Here is a 22,311-nt window from a genome sequence, read left to right as displayed (position 1 = left end):
GCTCCTGGTTAAGCAATGCCTTGATCTTTAAAATTTTCAAATATCTCCATAGCCTTGCCCCTCCCTGTCATGTAATCTCTCACCTAACAACCCACAGATATCTGCACTTCTCCAGTTCTAGCCTCTTGAGCATTTCTAATTTAAATCACTGCACCCCTGTTGATGGTGTTAACAGCTGCCAAAGGCCTAAGCTCTGGAATTTCCTCCCCAAACCTACCTCCCTTGACCAGCCTTTTGGTCATCTGCCCTAATTTTCCTTTTATGACTTCTGTCGCATTTTGTTTGATAATGCCCTTGTGAAGTGTCTTGGGACACTTTGTGATGCTAAAGGCATTTATGTGAATACAAGTTTTTGTTTGTAAAGTTTTCACTTTGGTAAAGCTTGTAAGTTAAAGTTTTAACTTAAAGTTCAAGCTTTCAGAAACCGTACTTTAGGGTCAATTCACTACCCTAGTCCATCTTGGAGCCAGTGATATTATGGTGAAAACCTAGTATTGGTATCCAGTCAGTGACTAATAATGAGAAATTTTTTAAACATACGCTTAAATTTAGCTGGTGAAATAAAATTGTTGTAAGCACAGTAACAAGTGCAAATTTGCCATGTACTCTCATTTACAGCGGCACTGCATTTTCGACTCAAGTGCTTGGCATCCTTCTAAAGCAGGATATGTTTACAGCCAAGAGATTCATGAACTTAATTGTCATTTTAAGAATTTTTGCGATTAACGCCTTGAAAGATTCATGAGAATATTGAAGCAGCTTTGGCATTCAAGCACAAACCTATTAGAGTGGTCATTCGTACTTTTTTCAGAGTGGCTTTAGCTCACTTAGAACTGTTCCATGGCTTGGCTAGAGTGCGCTACTACCACGTATGAGATCAGATGTTTTGGCGTCAACAAAGTTGCAGCAGGTAGGCAATGGCACCACGTATGTAGTGAAAAATAAGAATAGTAAGCAGAGTATTTCCACAACAAGGTTTGCAGATATTCACCTTAAGTAAGCTTTTGAGTTGAGAGTTTTTCATTCTCTATTCATGCAAGTGAATTGCTGGAGGTGGAAAGAAATGAAAACTTGTAAAAGCACTTTTTTGATGCATATTTTCCTGGTGACAGCATTATCCTTTATGGGGAAGTCTAGAACTGGGGGACACAGTTTAAAATTAAGGGTCTCCTATTTAAGACTGAGGTGAGGAGAATTTTTTTTCTGAGGGCCTTTCGTCTGTGGAATTCTCTTTCCCAGTGAGCAGTGGAGGCTGGATCATTGGGATGAGTAATAGATTTTTGATAGACAAGGAAGTCAACGGTTATAGGGGCAGACAGGAAAGTAGAGTTGAGGCCACAGTCAGATGAGCCATGATCTTACTGATGGCTCGAGGGGCTGAATGACCTACTGATTCTTGTGTTATTATGTTACATTTAATATAGTTATTTGGCCCTTTTCCACAACCTTGAAATGTAAAGTGTTTCAGCAACCACTATTGAAAACAGTCAAGGTAAGAAAGCTAGAACATACAAAAGCACAATACTGCAGATTCTGGAAATCTCAATTAAAAACAGAAATTGCTGGAAACACTCAGGTCAAGCAGGATCTGGACAGTGAGAAACAGTTCACATTTCAGGTCAATAACCTTTCATCAGTTCTGATCATTCACCTGAAATGTTGACTCTTTCTCTCTCCAAAGATGCTGCCAGACCTGCTTAATATTTCGATAAAAACAAAAAAACTGCGGATGCTGGAAATCCAAAACCAAAACAGAATTACCTGGAAAAACTCAGCAGGTCTGGCAGCATCGGCGGAGAAGAAAAGAGTTGACGTTTCGAGTCCTCATGACCCTCCGATGCTGCCAGACCTGCTGAGTTTTTCCAGGTAATTCTGCTTAATATTTCCATCATCTTCTGTTTTTGAATGTTGGAATTGCCCTAACACCTGACAGATGATCCACAGTATTCTATGGTCCTCCTGGAACCTCTGTACAGAGCAGGTGTCTACATTTCAAAAACAAAAAGGCAAGCTATTAAAGTTTGATCAATTTGCTTAAAATGTTTTCATCCATGAAAACAATTCAAAATGAATTGAATTCAAAATGTTCACTTGGAAATAAATTTTAACATGTTTGGATTTGAGTTTATTTTAACACAGTAACTTGGAGGGTGGATTGAAGTTAATAGATAATCCATGAAATCCTCTTAAAATGCCCAGGTTTGAGCTGTCATGCTCATTTCAAGCCAGTGGGCGGTGTGAAAGACCATTTGCGGGCATTGGATGGTATGCAGAAACAAAATTGTAGCCTATAGATCTATATTTGCTTAGCTTCTGTACAGTTTAGCTGCATGCCACTGAGATGGTGTGAAAAGTCACATGCATTTTTAGAAGCTATAGATCCATGGTTGCAGATACCGTAAGAGATGAAAAGTTCTTATTGCATTGGTTTATTGACATTACAGTTGTCTTGGTTCTGCATTCTTTCCGTATATCATGGTGCCTGCTAATATGCCCTGTTCTGAACATCTTACCTGTTGCAGCAGAATTATTGAGCAGAAAGTAAGTGATTGTCCTGAAGAGGAATTTATAAATGTCTTCAAAATTATTAAAGGAAAACTAGACATATCACCTGTTTGTGGATGTGTCAATTTATATTTGTGGCAGACCTTCATTTGGTTTTGGTTCATAAGATTTCTTTGGTCTAGATCAAAAGCATAGATTTTTAATTTTGAGACTCAGGTTTATGTCCTTGTGAAAGGGAATCTTTTAGCTCCAATACAGTTCCCAGTACCTGTCGGTATTCCTAGCTTTAATTCAGAATATTACTTCGAAGAGCTACAGTGGTCACTATCATTGGGAGTGGAATTGGTGCGATGAGAAATGCCCAGTATTACCTTTTTTAACTTTGTGCACACACAAAAGGTGAAAAACTTGTGGGGAAAACAAAAAGCAATAAGACTGGGGGATGAACCCTTTCCTATTCATTGTTTATTTCTTTCCCTACTCCTTGTTTCCTGCTACAGCATAGCTGGAGGATTTTTTAAAATTCATTCACAGTATGTGAATGTCATTGGCAAGGCCAAAATTTATTGCTCATCAACAGTAATGGAGTAAAAAAACTTCCTGTATTTCGGATTATCTGCCAGCCATGTCTGGGCACCCACAGTTGGGAAGGAATGATTTTGTATACTTTTACCCCCTCATAAAAACCACTTATTGATCGTGTTCTTACTACAGATCGCAGCAAAAATTGGAGGGGATACAGGAACAACAATAAATACGTCTGACTATGGATATGGTGGACAGAAAAGACCCCTGGAAGATGGAGGTGAGCCCTTGGAAATCATCTTATTCTCTACAAATGCATCATTACATTTAATCTGATTATATCATGGGTTAATTTTGGCGAGAGTCATAGTTGATATATTTGTTAATTTACCATATAAGCAGCTTTTAAATTGGAGTTAAGACACCTTGAATGTAATGAAAGTTTAGTTTGATGCATAATGGATAGCTAGTTAAAGTATCTAAATTCAGATTCATTTTATGACAGGATCGTGAACTATACTAGCTGCAGGAGGTGAAGAATTAATGTGCATTATTTGTTGCATTCATCTAAAAGTCTAGGGTTTCATAAAAATGGAGCAGTGGCACTCGCACAAATAGCCCAATCCACACAGGTCAATATTTTAAGTGTTTTTTTTCTAGTTGCCTGGAAAATGCATCTTCCGCATTGATACCAGTTGTTCTGTTGCTTTCCATTAATTTTCTACTTTAAAATGTTCTGAAATCTGTGAACAATGATGGATTTTGTTCAGAGTTTTGCCATTATTAATTAGGTTGCACCATTCATTCTGCTGTGAAAGCTTTCACTACGGTCTACTTTTTTGTTATGCTACAATAGCCTTTGTTCATTCTTGGTTCTAGAGATTGTTTTGGGTCAGTTTGAGAATTAGATTAAAATAGAACTCTTGAATTCTTCTGTGTCACAATAGCTCTGTTCATTCTTTGTTCTGGAGTTTTTTGGGGTGATTTTCAGGATTAATGCAGAATCTTCCTGCCTCTTTGCTAAGCAACAATGCAATTTTGGCCTAAGGAAAAGTCTTGGTGACACTTAGAGAGTCGTTTGTTGTAACTTTTTGTTGGATGTGTAGACATGACTGTTGGGCAAGTCTGAAGATAAGGGGGCACCTTCTGTCTTTGAAGGTGGGAAACTATTTGCTTTGATGAAAATAGGAAGAGTTTTACTTGATGGTGTTCTGATACTGGTAGGTAACACATGTGTAATATATAGTTACCAACACACACGTTTTGACCATTTGCTGTGCTTAATTTTTGATGATTAGTGCCATATTAATGCAGACGTATTTCCTGCAGAGGAGGGCTTACAGGGTCACACTGTTTAATATTATCGCCCCGGAGTTAATACTTCATTTTCTTCAATAAATCTAACTCAATCCACCCACATCTCCAAAAATATAACAATCAGAATAGATTTTCTTCTAGTTTGCAACATTTTTTATGCAGGAGAAAGTTTGCTGACAAAATCTCATAGTAGGACCATCCTCTCCCGATTTCAGAAACTCCCATCAATCTACAGAGCTGGGGGCATTAATTTTTGAGTTATTTGCTAGTTTTGATACTGAAGCTGCTCTTCAAACCTGATGGAAGGAGAAGGAGAATTTCATGGAACAGTAAGAATGCGATGCTGATCCTTGGATTGGGTGCACTATTTTGTGTCTTGACTTGTGTACGTCCACTTTGTGCTGGCGATTGAAAATTGTAGTGAGATCACCAGGAGAGAACTTTCTGCGTATGTACTCAGTTATATTGATGGATCGTTGCTTCTGGCTGGTAAATTTAAAATTTTTGAGTGTGGGTACAAGGGTTAGCTTTCTCAAAACCTAAAAACTTACAAGTTTGTAAAGTTTGCAGGCCCACTGACCCCATTGCACTTTTTTAAAAGCCTGGTTGGAAAATGTAGTGAATCCCAAGCTGGACCCTTAGATACAATTTCAGATCCCTGGGCAGGATCTGCCATAGTTTTTAATAAAATCTAAAAGCGTGGGTATCATTTGGATATAGTTTTCACCTTTTGTACCCTCAAGTGTTTAAATTGTTGTTAGAGCTGCCTGCACTTTTAAGGATTCTCATGACCCCCTGGTTCCTACTCCTTGTAATGCAAAAATGTTATTACTGTTACTTGGGACATTAAACAATTTAAAATCTTTTCCAACTGTAGTATTGCAAAGTTACAAATTTTTTCTTCTAAATCCAATTTATTGGTTGATGTATTGTTTTAAAGATGAAAATTGATTGGCCTCTTCACACAGATTAATTTTCTTTGGTGCAGTGGAGCAGTTACTTGCATCAGTTGAGAAAATGCTTTGTTTTGCAGATCAACCAGATACCAAGAAAGTTGCGCAGAATGACCGTAAGTAGTGATTTTCCAACAAGTTTCTGCCCTATTCAATCTTTTTAAAATGGGATTCTTTCCCATCCGTTTTTTAAAAATTTTGCCTGGTTATTCCCTCTGTTTTCTGAATGAAATTTATGTTATGCGCTTCAATTGATTCTGATAAATGTTTGCAAAGTTTATACAATCCACTTAGGTTTAGAGAATCACATTAGATTAGATTGCTGCTGTTGGAAGAGTTGGTGCCAGCACAGGTATAATGGTTAGTGGCCTTTTCTTGATTCTGTTATGGGCGCATCACTTATTTTTAATCAGTTTAAACCTTTTACAGGTCTTTTGACATATGTGCTGAAATATCTATTATCCCAAAATGGATTGAGTTGACTGAACAGGTTCTGCCACCTAGTTGTGGTACTATTTTGTAAACCATATCCAGGTAATGGCAGTGACTTGGTAATAAAAACTGGAAATCCTGGAAACCAGCTCAGGGTCATTATGAAATTAACATAAAAAAGTAATTTTAGTTTAAAATGGATTAAAATGTTGTATTTGTAGGTCACTACTTCCTGAGATTTTGTTTTTCCAAAATAATGTTCAGCAAGTATGAATCCAGCCATTATAGTTTGAGAATTTGATTTCTATTCGGAAATAACCATTGATATTGGTAAAAGTGATCATGAAGCTGTTGGATGGATCCTTCACATGAAAAGCATTAATAATTTTTCAATTCACAGATGTAGGAACATATGGACATCGTCATTCAGCCTTTTGAGTCTGCTCTGCCATTCAATAAGATGATGTGGATCTCATTATATTCTGCAACTCCACTTTCCTGTCTGCCCTCTCCCCTCTCTCTCTCTCCCCCCCCCCAATAACCCTTGATTCCCTTGTCTATCAAAAATCTGTCTAACTCTGCCTGTACTGATTTCTGGGGAAGAGAACTCCACAGACTAACAACCCTCTAAAAGAAAAAAAATTTTCCTCATTGTCGTCTTAAAATGGAGACCTCGTATTTTTAAATGGTGTCTGCTAATTCCAGTCTCTCGCACAAGAGGAAACATCCTCCCAGTATCCACCCTATCAAGTCCCTTCAGGATCTTGTATGTTTCAATAAGATCACCTCATTCTTCTAAACTCCAGTGGGTTTGGGCCACCCTGTTCAAACTTTCTTCATAAGTTAAGCCCTTCATCCCAGGAATGAGTCAAGTGAACCTTCTCTGAACTGCTTCCAACACAATTGTATCCCTTTTCATATAAGGAGACCAAAACCGTACACACTACTCCAGATGCAGTTTCACCAGTGCCCTGTGTGATGGCAGCAACAATGCCCTGCTTATATATTCCATTCCCCTTGAAATAAATGCTAATATTCACTTTGCCCTCCTAATCACTTGCTATACCTGCATTCCAACTTTTTATGATCCCTATACCAGGACACCCAGATCCCTCTGTACCACTGAGGTCTGCATTCTCTCTCCACTTAACTGCCAAACTGCCTGTATTGTCTTTGTAAATAGCAATTGGTTTCAGAAATAGAAATAGTTATCTGACCTGAATTCCCATTTTCTGAGCGAGAACAAATGTGCTCTAGAAAGTGATCTCTCAAATCATTTCGTGAGCCTTACTTTGTCTTCTAGTTGGAACAAAGTTTATCTAAATCTGTCCCTTTTTATGCTTTATTAATTGACATTATGGATGAGTAAAAATGACATTTGCCTAATACCTTTAATGACTTCAAGGTATCCCAAAATGCTTTGCAGCTAATTAAGTACTTCTGAAGTGTTGTCAGTATTGTGGAAAATGCAGCAGCCAATTTATACACAGCAATGTCTCACAAACAGCAATGTACTCTTGTCTTAATAGTGAGAAGATCATGTAATTTCAATTTCTCACGCCCTCTGACCCGAGTTCCCTTTGCTCGTTCACTTAATGGTCAGTCGAGTAGGGTGACCCTCACCTTATTTACTCTCTTTTGCCTTTTCCTCTGGGCAGATAGAAACATAGAAAATAGGAGCAGGAGTAGGCCATTTGGACTTGTAGCTTGCTCCGCCAATCATTATGATCATCCAATTCAATAGCCTGCTCCCACTTTCTCCCCATATCCTTTGATCCCTTTTGCCCCAAGAGCTATATCTAAGTCCTTGAAAACATACAATGTTTTGGCTTCAACTACTTGCTGTGATAGCGAATTCCACAGGCTCACAGCTCTCTGGATGAAGAAATTTCTCATCTCGGTCCTAAATGGTCTACCCCGTATCCTCAAACTGTAACCCCTGGTTCTGAACTCCCCCACCATTGGAAACATCCTTCCTGCATCTCCCCTGTCTAGTATTGTTAGAATTTTATAGGTTTCTATGAGATTCCCCCTTATTCTTCTGAACTTCAGCGAATATAATCCTAACCAACTCAGTCTCCCCTCATATGTCAGTCCCGCCATCCCAGGAATCAGTCTGGTAAATCTTTGCTGCACTCCCTCTGTAGCAAGAGCATCCTTCCCCAGATAAGGAGACCAAAATTGCACATAATATTCCAGGTGTGGTCTCACCAGGGCCCTGTATAATTGCAGCAAGGCATCCCTGCTGCTATTCACTAATCCTCTTGCTATGAAAGCCAACATATCATTTGCCTTCTTTACCGCCTGCTGCACCTGCATGCTTACTTTCAGTGACTGGTGTACGAGGACACCCAGGTCTCGTACATTCCCCTCTCTCAATTTATAGTCATTCAGATAATCTGCCTTCCTGTTTTTGCTACCAAAGTCACATTTATCCACATTATACTGCATGTGCCATGCATTTGCCCACTCACTCAGCTTGTCCAAATTGCACTGAAGCATCTCTGCATCCTCCTCACAGCTCACCTTCCCACCCAGCTTTGTGTCATCTGCAAATTTAGAGATATTACATTTAGTTCCCTCATCCAAATCATTAATATATATTGTAAATAGCTGGGGTCCCAGCACCGATCCCTGCGGTACCCCACTAGTCACTGCATGCCATTCGGAAAAAGACCCGCTTATTCTTACTCTTTGTTTCCTGTCTTCCAACCAGCTTTCTATCCATCTCAATACACTACCCCCAATCCCAAGCGCTTTAATTTTACACGTTAATCTCTTACGTGGGAATTTGTCGAAAGCCTTCTGAAAGTCCAAATAAACCATATTAGTAATAACTGATAAATGGCACTGAGATGTTGGAAGTTTGAAGAGCATAGATGTTGGCATTTAAGTGTCTACATCGCAAGGTGTGTGTGTAAATGCAGCATGCTTTGTTGGAAACTTGCCAGGTAAAGAGTGGAATGAGTAAGAAAGCGGTAATGGAGTAATGCCTATACCAAAGTTTAAGAACCAGTGAACCCAATAAGGTATTCAAGAGAAACTTTACCTAGAGAGTGGTTACATAGAACCTACTACATAGAACAGTTAAGGCAAATAGAATAGATGCATTTACGGGGAAGTTTGATAAGCATGTAAGGCAGAAAGGAACGATATGCAAACATAGTTTGATCAGGTAGGTGGGAGGATAAACAGAGTGGCGCTTAAACAGAGTCCTAGAACTGTTAGACCAAATGGCTTGATTCTATTGTAAATTTTATGCAGGATGCTCCTTATGATCTATATCAATGTAATTCATGTTATCTGACTGACCTTTTCATGTTGTGCATTTTCTGTTGTTCAATTCGCTCCTTTTTTTATAGTGATTGACAGATTATTGGTTAATTTTTTTTTTCCTTCAAGCATTTGGAGCACAGCTAGCTGCAATGCATCAACAGAGGTAAGGAAGCATTTAATATCTTTCTACACAGTGAATCATAAGGTACTGTTTCATAGTTGTGGATGTATCATATGGTCATTTTATGTTTCTCGCATAACTGACGATATGATTTATTAAAACCAGTGCTAAGTAATGTAGCTTCATAGCTATTTAAGTTAAATATCTACAAAATGCTTACATTTAATAGAGAGAAGTATGAAGTGGTACATTTTGGTAGAAAGAATGATGAGGCAATATAAAGAGCACAGTTCTAAAGATGGATGCAGACACAGAGCTAGGGGTTTCTGTGCACAAAATTATTGAAGGTGGCAAGGCAGGTTGAGAAAGTAGCTAAGGAGGCATAGGATCCTAGACTTAAGTAGAGGCATGGAGAGTACAAAAGCATAAAACACTGGCTCGACCTCAACTGGAAGATGGTGTTCTATTCTGGACACCTAACTTCTAGAAGAATATGGAAGCTTCAGAGAGGGTGCAGAAAAGATTTGAGAAAATGGTTCCAGGCATGAGGCACTTCAGTTGAGTGGGTAGCTTGGAAAAGCTGAAGTTATTGTTAAAAGAGAAGGCTGAGAGGAGGTTTAATGGAGGTGCTCAAAATCATGAGGGACCTAGGCATAGTAGATAGGAGAAACTGTTCCCATTTCCAAAAGGGTCAAGAAAAAGATGGCACTGATTAATGGTGATTGGTAAAAGAGCCAGAAGCAACACGAGAAAAAACTTACTTAGAGAGTGGTTAAGATTTGGAATGCATTACCCGAGACTGGTGGAGGCAGATGGAATCGGGGCTTTCAAAAGGGAATTGGAAAAGCACCTTCAGAGAGAAAATTTGCAGAGCTACGGGGAAAGGTCAGAGGAGTGGGACTAGCTGAGTTCTTGCAGAGAGCTGGCACAGATACAATGACTGCTTTTCTGCACCGTAACCATTCTATGATGCTATGTAATGGATCTCGGGTCAAATCCTGTTTCTAAATTGTATAAATACAGGTTTGATTGAGAGCTTGGCCTAAATAGCCAAGATCAAGAGTTCAAATCTCACACTGGCAAACTATGAAACAATGTAACTTCATCTGAAACAGATGGAAATGGGTTTGTACTCGAAAGAGTTACAGGTTTGATTGAGGTTTGCTGAGCATTGGCAGTATGCAACTAGGCAATTGAATGTGGCATTGTGCATAGAGGTCAAGATCAAGTATAGTCTTCAGGTGAAATGGGTTTAGAGGTTAGGATATAATTGGACCAGGGCACGTGGTTCACAGCCAATTTTAAGAACTTAAAAATGTGTGAAGACCAAGCATTTGCTCTATTGAGTCATTCTGTGGCTGTTCTGTCCTGAAATTGGAAACACCAATGGATGTTCCTTTAAAAAAAATTACAGTACAGTAAGTCCTCACTTAAAATTTGTAGCTGCGTTCTTAAAAATCATGACTTTAAGTGAATCATAACAGAAAATGCAGGAAAAACTCGTCAGGCCTGGCAGCATCTGTGTAGAGAAAGAGTTAACATTTGGAGTCCACATGACTCTTCAGAATTCTGAAGAAGAGTCCTACGGACTCAAAATGTTAACTCTGTTTCGCTCTCCACAGATGCTGCCAGACCTGCTGAGCTTTTCCAGAATTTTCTGTTTTTATTTCAGATTTCCAGCGTCTGCCGTATTTTGCCTTTATCTTAAGTGAATCATAGGTCCAGTGTTAAAACCGGAGTTTGGTTTTTCTGCACGAGAAATGTCCAAAGGAACCTATGTACAGGTTGAAATGCTATACCGTACTTGTGCAGTACTGCGCATTCCTGCTGAAATAACTTGCAAAATAGAATAAATCACTAAATATAAAAGAAGTTCTTAGAGATAGCTTTCTCAGCAGAAAAAGCATTAAAACATAAGTTGAAATGCTGTATATTCTTAAATGCTCACATTCATAAATGAAATAACCTTTAAAAGAATACATTTAACAATAAAAGGAATACAATATACATAAATAAAATAAATCCACTCAGCTGGTTTTGGTTTGACTGGGTTCCATCTAGTGGCAGATATTGGTCGGTGCTGGTAACAGCTGAAGTCCCAGGAGTTAGTATGCGAACTTGGAGTGGGAGCAGGGACAAGAGGAGCTAGTTGAAGAAGTCCATGGTGGTGACAATGGACAACAGGGACTTTAAAGGTGAGAACAGAGGGCAGGGAAGGGAGCCGTGGTGAGAGCAAGAGGATCTTCAGCACTGAGGATGGAAACGAGAGTGGGGGTAGAGCAAGGATGGGACTGGGGGAAGAGAACAGGTAAAGAAATCCCCCGTTGGTGGCAACGAACACCAGGGACTTTAAAAGGAAGAATAGAGAGTAAGAATAAGATCCAGGGAGGGGAAGATGTCTTAAGCATTGAGGGCTGGAGCAAGAGGGACTTCAGCATTTATGACAGGACCAAGAGGGAGTTCAGCTCCGAGGGCGGGAGCAGAAGCAGAAGCACTGGGGCAAAGGTCATGTGAGCAGCTGGAATTCTGGGAAATGACAATGTGAAACTGGCAATGTTAAACAGATGTATTGTCTCTATTAATAACGTTACAGAGAAACACCTTTAACGGAGTCAACGTCAAGTGGGGACTTATCTGAAACTATTGGCTAGTTTAAGTGAAGTAATTGGGAAATACTTCTGTCTTAAACTTTTTTTTGCATAGTCCAGCTGTGTAATTGTATTATTCTAATTCAAATTAATTTGACTCAAGCAACCGATTTTAAAAGATGTACATAAATAAAATGTTGCTAAACAGCAGTGGACTTTTTTTGGCTAAACTGGGGTAGCCTGGGATACCTTATCCAAATGACAGTCTTTTGTGTGTGAGCCTGGAATGTTGGAAAGCCACAACATGGCTGAGTAAAATTCTGTCTGGATTGACATCTGCATATGCCCACTTTCTGGTAGCAGTCATTGGGTTGCCAACCAGATTGAATTTTATTCTTTAATTCAGTTAATTCACTTTTGTAGCACCATTCTTCCTCCACATCAGCTGTGATAGCTATATAAATTGGGTGGAACAAAGCTGAGAAGTTACTCTAGCTCATATTTGATGCCAGAACAAATGGAATAGTTAGGGAAGCCATTTCTAATAAAATAGTACTGACTCAGAATTCATTGGCTGCTGTGAAGCAAGTTGGAGAGCAACTAAATGCAACAGAAACTCTGTTGAATAATTTGTGAATGTTTTTTTAAAAATTTAGGTCAATCGCCACAGAGGAGTACAAAGTACCCGACGGTATGGTTGGATTTAGTAAGTAAATATATAAATTATTTTATTTTAGTTTTATACAGATGATACCTGGCTCTATTTCCAACATCCAATCTTTGAACTTCAAATTACCTTTGGGAAAGAATGAAGCTATCTTTGAGGTCCTTTACCATAAACTTCATACCTTTTAATACTAATTCTGTTAACCCCATCACCCACAGTCTTAAGCTGAACCAGGTTGTTGGCCTCCCTGACTGAGCTTTTGACCCCACATTCTTCTTTGTGACTAAAATTCCCGCTCCTTTACAACACCTGCCTCTGCCCATCTGCTGCTGAAACTTTTGTATTGTACTTTTGCCATTTTCAGACTCAACTATTCTAATTCTTTTCTGCCCAGCCTCCCATCTTTCATCCTGTGTTGTTTGCCCCTGCTAATCTATCTTGGCTACTGCCCCCAACCTCCCTTCCCCATGCCTCATTTAAAATTCTAATCAGTGGTCTTTAAATTGCTACCTGCCCCAACTCAAATATTTTCTCTGCATTTTCCCCCTCCTCCCGAAACTTGTCATTGCTCCCCTGTCTTCACTTCAGTCATTCCTAAGGCCATCCTTAAGGATCACCTTTGGCCACCTGTCCTAATATCTGATCTGATTGTGGCCTCAACTCCACATTCCACTTAACCTGATAATCTTTGACTCCCTTGTTAGTCAAGAATCGAGCTACCTCTGCCTTAAAAGTATTCAATGACTTTGCCTCCACCACTTTTTGGGGAAGAGAGTCCCAAAGATTCATGACACTCGGAGAAAACATCTCTCATCTCCACCTTAAATGGGAGATTGTGTATTTTTAAACTGTCCCCTGGTTCTGGCCTCTCCCACAAGGGCTAACGTCCTTTCAGCATCCACCTTGTCAGGCCCCCTTAGGATCTTACATGTTTCAATAAGATCACCTCTCACTCTTATAAACTCCAATGGAAACAGGCCCAGCCTGTCCAACCTTTTTTGATAAAATAACCACGTCCCCCACCCCTACCAATCTGAGGTATCAGTTGAGTGAAACTTCTGAACTGCTAACACATTAATATCCTTAATAAGGAAACAAAAACTGTATGCAGTACTCCAGATGTGGTGTCACCAACAACTGTAGCCTAACCTTCCTACTTATATATTCCATTTCCCTTGCAGTAAATATCAGCATTCCATTTGCCTTCCTAATCATTTGCTGTACCTGTACACTAACTTTTCCTGATGCATGTACCAGGACATCCAGATCCCTTTGTACTTCAGAGTCCTACAATCTGTCTTCGTTTTAATAATATCCTGCTTTTCTATTCTTCCTGTCAAAGTGGACAAGTTCACATTTTCCCACATTATACCCCATCTGCTAAATTTTTGCCCATTCACTTTACCTATCTATGTCCCTTTGCAGACCCCTTAGGTCGTCTTCACAACCTACTTTCCTCCCTATCTTTGTGTCATCAGCAAATTTAGCAACTATACATTTGGGCCCTTCATCCAAGTCATTGATATATATTGTAAATAGTAAAGGGCCCTTCACTGATCCCTGTGGCACTCCACTTGTCACATCTTGCCAACCCAAAAATGACTCATTTACGCCTACTCTCTATTAGCTAACCAATCCTCTATCCATGCTAAAATGGTACCCCCTACAGCTCTTATTTTATGTAGTGATCTTTGCTGTGGCACTTTGTCAAATGCCTTCTGGAAATCTACATACAGAACATTTCACGGGTTCCCTTTTATCCATGTTGCTTGTCACTTCCTCAAAGAACTCCAATAAATTAGTCAAACTTGATTTCCCTTTCATACAATCAGGCAAAGTCAACATTGTTTTATCAAGATTTTCTAAGTGCCTTGCTATAACTCCTTAATAATTGATGTTAAGCTAACTAGCCTCTAGTTTCCTGCTTCCTATCTCCCTCCTTTCATGAGTAGAGAAGTCACATTCGCTATTTTCCAATCTGATGGGATCTTTCCAGAATCTAGCGAATTTTGGAAAATTCAAACCAATGCATTCAGTAGTTAAGCATCCATTTCCTTTAAGACCCTAGGGTGAAGTTCATCAGGACCTGGGGACTTTGTCAGCTTTTAGAGTTTAAAATTTAATAAATTTTCTTTGTACCCTTTCCCAGGTGATTGTAATTGTTTTAAGTTCCTCCCTCCCTTTCACCACCTGATTCACAATTATGAGGTGTGGTGAGAATGACTGCCTTGACATCAAGGCAGCAATTGACCAAGTGTGGCATCAAGGAGCCCTAGCAAAACTGGATTCAGTGGGAATCGGGAGCTAACTCTCCGCTGGTTAGAGTCATACCTAGCACAAAGGAAGATTTGTTGGAGGTCAATCATCTCAGTTCCATGTCATCACCACAGGACCTCCTGAGGGTAGTGCCCTAGGCCCAACTACCTTCAGCTATTTCAACAATGACCTTTCTTCCATCATAAGCTGATGATTGCACAATGTTCAGCACCATTTGCAACTCCTCAGATACTGAAGCAGTCCAAATTCAAATGCAGCAAGATCTGGACAATATCTAGGTTTGGGTTGACAAGTGGCAAGTGACATTCAATGACATTACCATCGCTGAATTCCCCACTATCAACATCCTGGGGATTACCATCGACCAGAAATGAAACTATATAAATACTGTGGCTACAAGAGCAGGTCAGGGACTAGGAATCCTGCAGCTAGTAACTCACCTCCTGACTCTCCAAAGCCTGTGCACCATCTACAAGGCACAAGTCAGGAGTGTGATAGAATATTCTCCACTTGCCTGGATGAGTGCAACTCCAACAACACTGCTGTTATATTTCTAGCCCAACTTTCTCTTGTACTCTAATTTCTCACTCCTTATTAACCTTTTAGTCATTCTTTGGACAGAATATAAAGAACAACAATCTTCTGATCTGCCACTCATAGAGCAGAGAGTTGGTGGCTGAGACAAATCACATCCAGGACTCGCACCATCCATTGATGACCTGCACTCAAATCGAGTTTTCAGGGGATTCACTAGAACTGCTTGTGATCTTCCCCCATCTAGCATAGTCACAAGTGCAGACAGTCAAACCTGCAGTCTGGGTCTGGCCTTGGCTGACTCACCCTTCCGTTTACATTGGCAGCCTTACATTTTGATGTTAAATATGTTACTTCCTTCAATTTTGAAAAAAAAACTGATGGGAATTTTCTATAAATTGACAGGCGTTTTAAACTTTAGTGTAGCAAGAAGCATGAGGGCCAGACAGGTACACTTGTCAGGTTATATTCTGTTTGGTTCTGAGTTAATGCAGAAAGATAAAAATGCCCTCTTTTTAGCAAATGTTAAAAGTTTCAATAGTTTATCTGACACCTGCCTGTTTGGGACTATAATGCATGCTGAATGAGAGTGAGAAAATCAGTTCTCTGCACCACCATCGCTACCCTGATTTCATTCCTTATTTTGCGACTTGAATTAGGGGAAACAGTTTTTTTCTTTTACTCCTTCACTTGTCTCTCGCCCTCTTCCTGCCCTCTTCATTCCTTATCTGTCTCCCTCTAGTCCCCAAGCTTTTCCCTGGCTGCCTGTGTCTTTTTCTCCCACCACCTCCTGCCTTCTCTTTCCTCCTTTGTCTTCCCCCATCCAATCTTTTACCAGAGAATAGAGTTTGCAAATATTGTGTAAAACCAGAAGTTTTCTGTATAACTAGGGTTGGATCGAAGAGATAGGAATTGCTCATTTGTGTTGCACAGAATCAATTGCAAACATGGGAAAGATTGATATTGTTGCAACATAGTGTATGTGGAAAAGCTGTGTTCACAAGCAAATTTGACTTAATGTATGGATTGTCTTTGCTTTAAAATTACATTTTGATGAGCTAATGATGCTTAACTCACTGTAATAAAAGTAATTTTTTTTTTAGTAATTGGCCGAGGTGGGGAACAGATCTCGCGCATCCAGCAAGAGTCTGGGTGCAAAGTACAGATTGCACCTGGTAAGAGTTTCTTCATCTTTAAATTTTTTTTATAGCTGAATCATTTGCATTCGCATTGAATCAAAAGCCTAGTTTTGCTATGTGCAGTTAGTTTTTAAGTACAGTTGAGAAATTATTTGCATTGTAATGACCTATTATGATTACGCGGTGGCCTGGGCAAATTGTCTTTGAGCACTTTAAAGGAAAACTGCGAAAGTCCATTGGAATAAATAGACAGTTAACACATTCAGAATCAGAACTACATACAATTAGTTTACTCCAAACGTGCTAATTTTGTTCACGTTAATCAGCCTTCAAGATCTTAATTTGTTTCCTCTTCATTGAAGGACGGTTAGTGCACTTTGTTAATTATATTTGATACTATAGATTGTATAAATGTTACATTCAATTTTACTGCACAGAAATGGGCCATTGAGTCTAACGAGTGTATATTGATTATCCTCCACATGACCATCATCCTTCATCTCACCTGATCAATATGTCCCTCTATCCCTTTCTCCCCATGCACCTAACATAGCTTCCCCTTAATTGCATCTAAGCTAATTGCCACAATCTCTTTAAATGCATCTTTTTGTTAGTTCTCCTTCACTTAATTGTAGTATCATCCTTGTGAATCTTTTTTGTGCTTTAAGGGTTTCTATATCCTTTATGTAATATGGAGACCAGATCTGTGAACATGGTTCTCTGCATGTAGTAACGGAACCTTTATTTTAAATTCTGTTTCTCTAAACAAAGCTTACATTTTTTATGGCTTTGTTAAGCTGCCTTGGCACATGTCATGATTTGTGAATCTGTACTGTACCACTACACCTTTTAGACTCTCTTATTTTCCAGGAGTGGTGACCTCCTTATTTCTGCTCCCAAAATGCACCACCTCACACTTAATGAATTGAAATTGAGTTTCCATTTATGCACGCATTCTGTGAGGTCGTTAATGTCATGTATTTTATTGCAGTCTTGCTCAGAATTAGCTAAAGTCCCAATTTTGTGTCATCCACATATTTTGGTCTCATACTTTGATTTGACCAAATCACCTATTTATATGGTGAGCAAATGATCCAGCAGTCATCCCTGTAGAATACCATTCCTGTTTTCTACTAGTCTAAGCAACTAATCATTAACCCCTAATTTGTTTTCCAGCCAGTTTTCTATCTGTTCTGCTATACTTGTGTCCTGGCTCCGTATATTCTGACCTAATGTGCATTTCATTTTCAGACAGTGGCGGTTTACCAGAAAGATCCTGCATGTTGACAGGAAGTCCTGATTCCATTCTGTAAGTGTACTTCAAATAATCAGCGATTTCTATATAGTGCATGCCATAATATCATAGCCTGTAGAACAATTTTAGTGCATGATGTTCAGTTATGTGTATGCATGGTTTATGCATTAGCAGTCCAATTATAGTTAGTTATCTCCCCTATCTTGTATTCAAATCTCAGAGCGGATTGAGAGGTATATCAAACTTGCATGAAGATTTTCCTCTTCCCCATCCACCATTGCCATGCTTAAAACACTGTCTTTTTAATGCATTTGATATTATAGAGCTGCAAAGAGGCTACTTGATCAAATAGTTGAAAGAGGCCGAATTGGTCCAGGTACACATCACGGAGATGGACCAGGTACTTCAGTGCAGGAAATCATGATTCCTGCAAGCAAGGCTGGACTTGTTATTGGGAAAGGTGGAGAAACAATCAAGCAATTGCAGGTAAGAGTTATGTTTACTGCTTTGGCTTTGCTTCATAAATGCTGAGACATGGTATTTAAACTTGCGAAGGTGGGTACATGGAGTTGTTTTGTTGTAAAATAGGAACGTGCAGGAGTCAAAATGGTGATGATTCAAGATGGACCTCAGCCAACAGGATCAGACAAACCCCTCCGCATAACAGGAGATCCATTCAAAGTACAGGTAAGGTGCAGCACTCCTTCCTAACCTTTTTACAACAGTGTTACCGTTGACTGGGAAATGAGTATAAGCTTCTGTACTTTTCTACTGTGTTCTTTAGCAAGCCAAGGACATGGTGATGGATCTAATTCGTGACCGAGACCAAGGTGGTTTTAGGGAGCAGCGTAATGAGTATGGATCCCGTTTGGGAGGAACAAACGAAGCATTGGATGTAAGTGCAAGATATATTGTCCAAGCAAATTGTATAAACGGGTTGAACGTTGGACACAATTTTTTCAAATCTGTAGTCCATGCAACAAAGAATTGAGTTTCAGTGACCAAGTTATTTTTGATTGACTTATGTTTAATTTTTACTGTATTGACAGGTTTGGTGCATTGCTTTTACAGGCAAATTTGGCAGTGTTATTTATAATTGCCACTGGTTTTGTCCAAAGGGCCTCTTTGTTGTAGAGGATACTAATTACGTTTTCTGTTAGGTCCCTGTACCTCGCTTTGCTGTTGGTATTGTAATAGGGAGAAGTGGAGAAATGATCAAGAAGATACAGAACGATGCTGGTGTGAGGATTCAGTTCAAGCCAGGTGAATTTAATGTGACCTTAACTGTTCTGCATTTGAATAAATTAGATTTCATGCCTTTCCTTGTTTAACTTCCCCAAAAAAACTTGCCAATAATTTTTTTATCACAAGATGACGGGACGACGCCAGAAAGAATAGCTCAGATCCTGGGCCCTCCAGACAGATGTCAGCATGCTGCAGAAATACTTACAGACCTCCTACGAAGTGTGGAGGTTAGGTTACAAATGCTTTCTTTTTAAGCATGCCAGTTTAAATGTCTGTCCTAAGAGTGTTTGACTAGTTTTCATTGCCGTGCCTATATTGTGTTTAATTTTGATAGCAGCTTGGAAATATCTTTATGATGCTCGCCATTTGGGACCATTCTGTAAATAGTAGTTCAGAAGTTTTTTCACCCCCACTTTTAGGCTGGCATGCCTCCAGGTCCTGGTGGTCCTGGACCTGGCAGAGGAAGAGGGAGAGGCCAAGGGAACTGGAATATGGGCCCTCCTGGTGGACTTCAAGAGTTCACTTTCACAGTACCCAGCAGCAAGACTGGCATAATCATTGGCAAAGGTAATGCGTTGTCTTGAAAAGTTGCTCTTGATTCGTTCCTGATTTTATATTATACACACAAATAACTACACAAATTTAGAGAGAGCCCTTTTACAGAATTGCTCAAATGAAGTTAACTTTTTCTAATTGCATTGCATAGTGTTTTCAACTCAGAGGCCATTCATCTTAAGAAGCATGTCAGTGTTTATGTTGCAAAAGCGCCTCTGACCTGTACGTCTAATCCTATCAGCATAACTCTTCCATTCCTTTCATTCTTACGTATTTCTCTAGATTCCCTTAAATGCACCTATGCTGTTTGCCCCATGTTTGCAAGTTCCATATTCTAACCATTGGTGCAGGTGGTTCTGTTTTTCAGCATTGGTCAGAGGTGGAAAATGGGCCATGTTATAACTTGACTAGAAATAGTCTGCTGACAACAACATTCTGATGCGATTAGCAAGGCCAGCTATTTTTGCAGGTTAAAATGTTGGATAATTGCACTGAATATTCTCAGAAGATTCACCAGTAAAACATCAGCATTTAGGATATGGATATTGATCTGACACTGATTCCCCTGGGGCAGTTGTGTGGTGGGGGGTTGTGGTATCCTTGAGAGACTTTTAATACACCCAAGCGCAGTTTAAGGTATTTTGGTCAAAGGATAGTAATTGACTGCATTTGCAGAAGTGCCTGGAAGTTAAGTTTCAACCGCCCAAAAATAAAAGATGGATGTAATCTTAGTTGTACAGCAGGCTGGACTGGGTCAGTAGGCTTGAGGGGCTGAATAGCCCACTCCTGCTGTTAACTTGTGTGTTCATACTAAATTCTTGACGAACAAGGGAGCCAGAGCTTATTGAGGGGGTAGGTGGGAATGTGGAGTTGAGGCCACAATCAGATCAGCCATCATATTAATGGTGGAGCAGGCTCAAGGGGCTGAATGGCCTACTCTTGTTCCTAATTCGTATGTTTGTTTTAGCCTCTGCTTTGGCTGAGGACTGAGGGAAGGGAGGAGAACTTAAAGTGAAGGCAGATAATTGGGGCAAACTGTTGGAGGCTTTACTCTGCATTTAATCTCTGATATATCTGACCTGGGAATGTTTGTTGCTGACACTCATGTAAAATGGCAAAACATTAAATTTCCCAGCATTCCTTGGCTTTGACTAAAAAGTGTATGGGAACAGTGTTTGATTACTGATTGTGGGTTAACCAAGGAGTGAAAATGTGAATGACATTCATGCTTGACAAATTAACACAAGTTTTCTTTTTGAAAATCTGTTCTGCCTTAGGTGGCGAGACTGTAAAGGCAATTAGCCAACAGTCAGGAGCACGGATAGAGCTTCAGAGAAACCCACCTCCAAATGCTGATCCCAATTTTAAAATGTTTATTATTCGTGGATCAACCCAACAGATTGATTATGCTAGACAACTTATTGAAGAGAAGATTGGGGTAAGCTCTTAATGTGTTTATTAAATGAGATTTTTGAGAGACAAAACAAATTAACATTTTAAAATTAATCCTGAGATAAATCTAAGGGATTTTTAGGATTAGTTATTGTAGATTAACAATTTTCACTTGTTTGCCAAGTCTATGAACAGATTACCATGATTCACATTTGTGGTTTAATGTTTTTCATACCTCATGATGGGCTTCCTAACTGCTTGTTTCCAGGCTGTTGCCAGACAGTACTTCTAGGATTTAGGGAAGGGATTTAGTGCTACGTAAAGTAGATCAACAGCGATGGTAGGAGGGAAGTCACTGGTAGAATAATCAAGCATTGCTTTGAATCAAGTGGTTGATGGGGCCACAGACTCTTGCTCTTCATAATTGGACATAATAGCATATGGAGCAGCTAATGTTGTGTAGTACTCCACACGTAAAGCACGCAGATGTTCTTTTATGTGGACACTAAGCAACTGAATGGTAAAATAATTTCAGTTATTCTGACCATGATGGCAGCTCTGCTCTTCATACATTGTTGCTGATGTTTCCATATGTTCTGAAGTCTGGCACTTCACCCGTCTATTTGCAGATAACCAAATAAGCAGTAACTGGAGAAGTAAAGTGCAAACTATGATCAAAAATATACTTGCAGACTCTGCTTTTCATCTGACTGTTTACCAAAAGTACTAAAAGGTTAAAGTACACATGCAAATGCTATGCAATTTTGAATAATGTCACATTACTGATTTTTTTTTAAACATACTAATGGAAAGTGCAGTCAGCCACGTCTGGATTCCACAGTTTCTGCATGTAGCTGGTGGCTAACGTGTTGGACAATACTTTGCAAATATGCAATGTAATGACTGATATCCATAATAGTCAATTTAAGGGCCTAGAGACATAGAGGCTGCAAAGAGATATAGACAGGTTAAGTGAATGTGCAACAAGGTGGCAGATGGAGTGTAATATGCTCAAGTGTGAAGTTATTCACTTCGTTAGTAAGAATAGAAGACATAATATTTTTAAAAGGCATGTAAACTTATGGATGTTGTTGTCCAGTGGCAATTGGGTGTACTCGTACAAGGAACACAAAAGTTAGCATACAGGTACAGCAAGTAATGAGAAAGGCAAATAGCATTTATTGCAAGGTGATTGGAGTACAAGAATAAGGAAGTCATACTACAATTATATGGGGCTTTGGTGAAACCATACCTTGCAGTACTGTGCAGTTTTGGGCTCCATATTTCAGAAAAGATATATGTGCATTGGAGGCGGTGCAGCGAAGATCTACTAGATTGATTCTGGGGATAAGGGGATTGTCTTTTATGATGAAAGGCTGTGAAGTAGGTCTATGCTCCCTGGAGCTTAGATCTCATTGAATTATGCAAGATTATGAAGGGGCTCCACAGGGTCAACATTGACATTGTTTCCCCTGGCTGGGGAATCTAGAACACCAGCAATCTCAGGTTAAGGGGTAGTTCATTTAGAAC

General features: G+C 39.5%; 1 protein-coding gene across 2 annotated transcripts in view; it reads left to right on the top strand.

Moving 5' to 3' along the window:
- Positions 1-22,311, top strand: part of fubp1 (far upstream element (FUSE) binding protein 1) — a 37,420-nt gene that overhangs the window by 4,830 nt on the left and 10,279 nt on the right. For both annotated transcript variants that reach the window (XM_041207699.1, XM_041207698.1), the window contains exons 2-14: positions 3,220-3,310; positions 5,381-5,416; positions 9,135-9,171; positions 12,374-12,423; positions 16,299-16,370; positions 17,586-17,643; positions 17,913-18,075; positions 18,178-18,276; positions 18,374-18,484; positions 18,750-18,852; positions 18,961-19,061; positions 19,254-19,401; positions 20,667-20,827. In XM_041207699.1, coding sequence (XP_041063633.1) covers positions 3,220-3,310; positions 5,381-5,416; positions 9,135-9,171; positions 12,374-12,423; positions 16,299-16,370; positions 17,586-17,643; positions 17,913-18,075; positions 18,178-18,276; positions 18,374-18,484; positions 18,750-18,852; positions 18,961-19,061; positions 19,254-19,401; positions 20,667-20,827 — 1,230 coding nt within the window. The remainder of the gene's footprint in view (positions 1-3,219; positions 3,311-5,380; positions 5,417-9,134; positions 9,172-12,373; positions 12,424-16,298; positions 16,371-17,585; positions 17,644-17,912; positions 18,076-18,177; positions 18,277-18,373; positions 18,485-18,749; positions 18,853-18,960; positions 19,062-19,253; positions 19,402-20,666; positions 20,828-22,311) is intronic.

This window comes from Carcharodon carcharias, chromosome 16 (assembly GCF_017639515.1).
Source record: "Carcharodon carcharias isolate sCarCar2 chromosome 16, sCarCar2.pri, whole genome shotgun sequence".
Lineage (NCBI taxonomy): Eukaryota > Metazoa > Chordata > Chondrichthyes > Lamniformes > Lamnidae > Carcharodon > Carcharodon carcharias.
The sequence above is the reverse complement of the archived record's forward strand: the minus strand, read 5'-3'. Positions and strand labels throughout refer to the sequence as shown.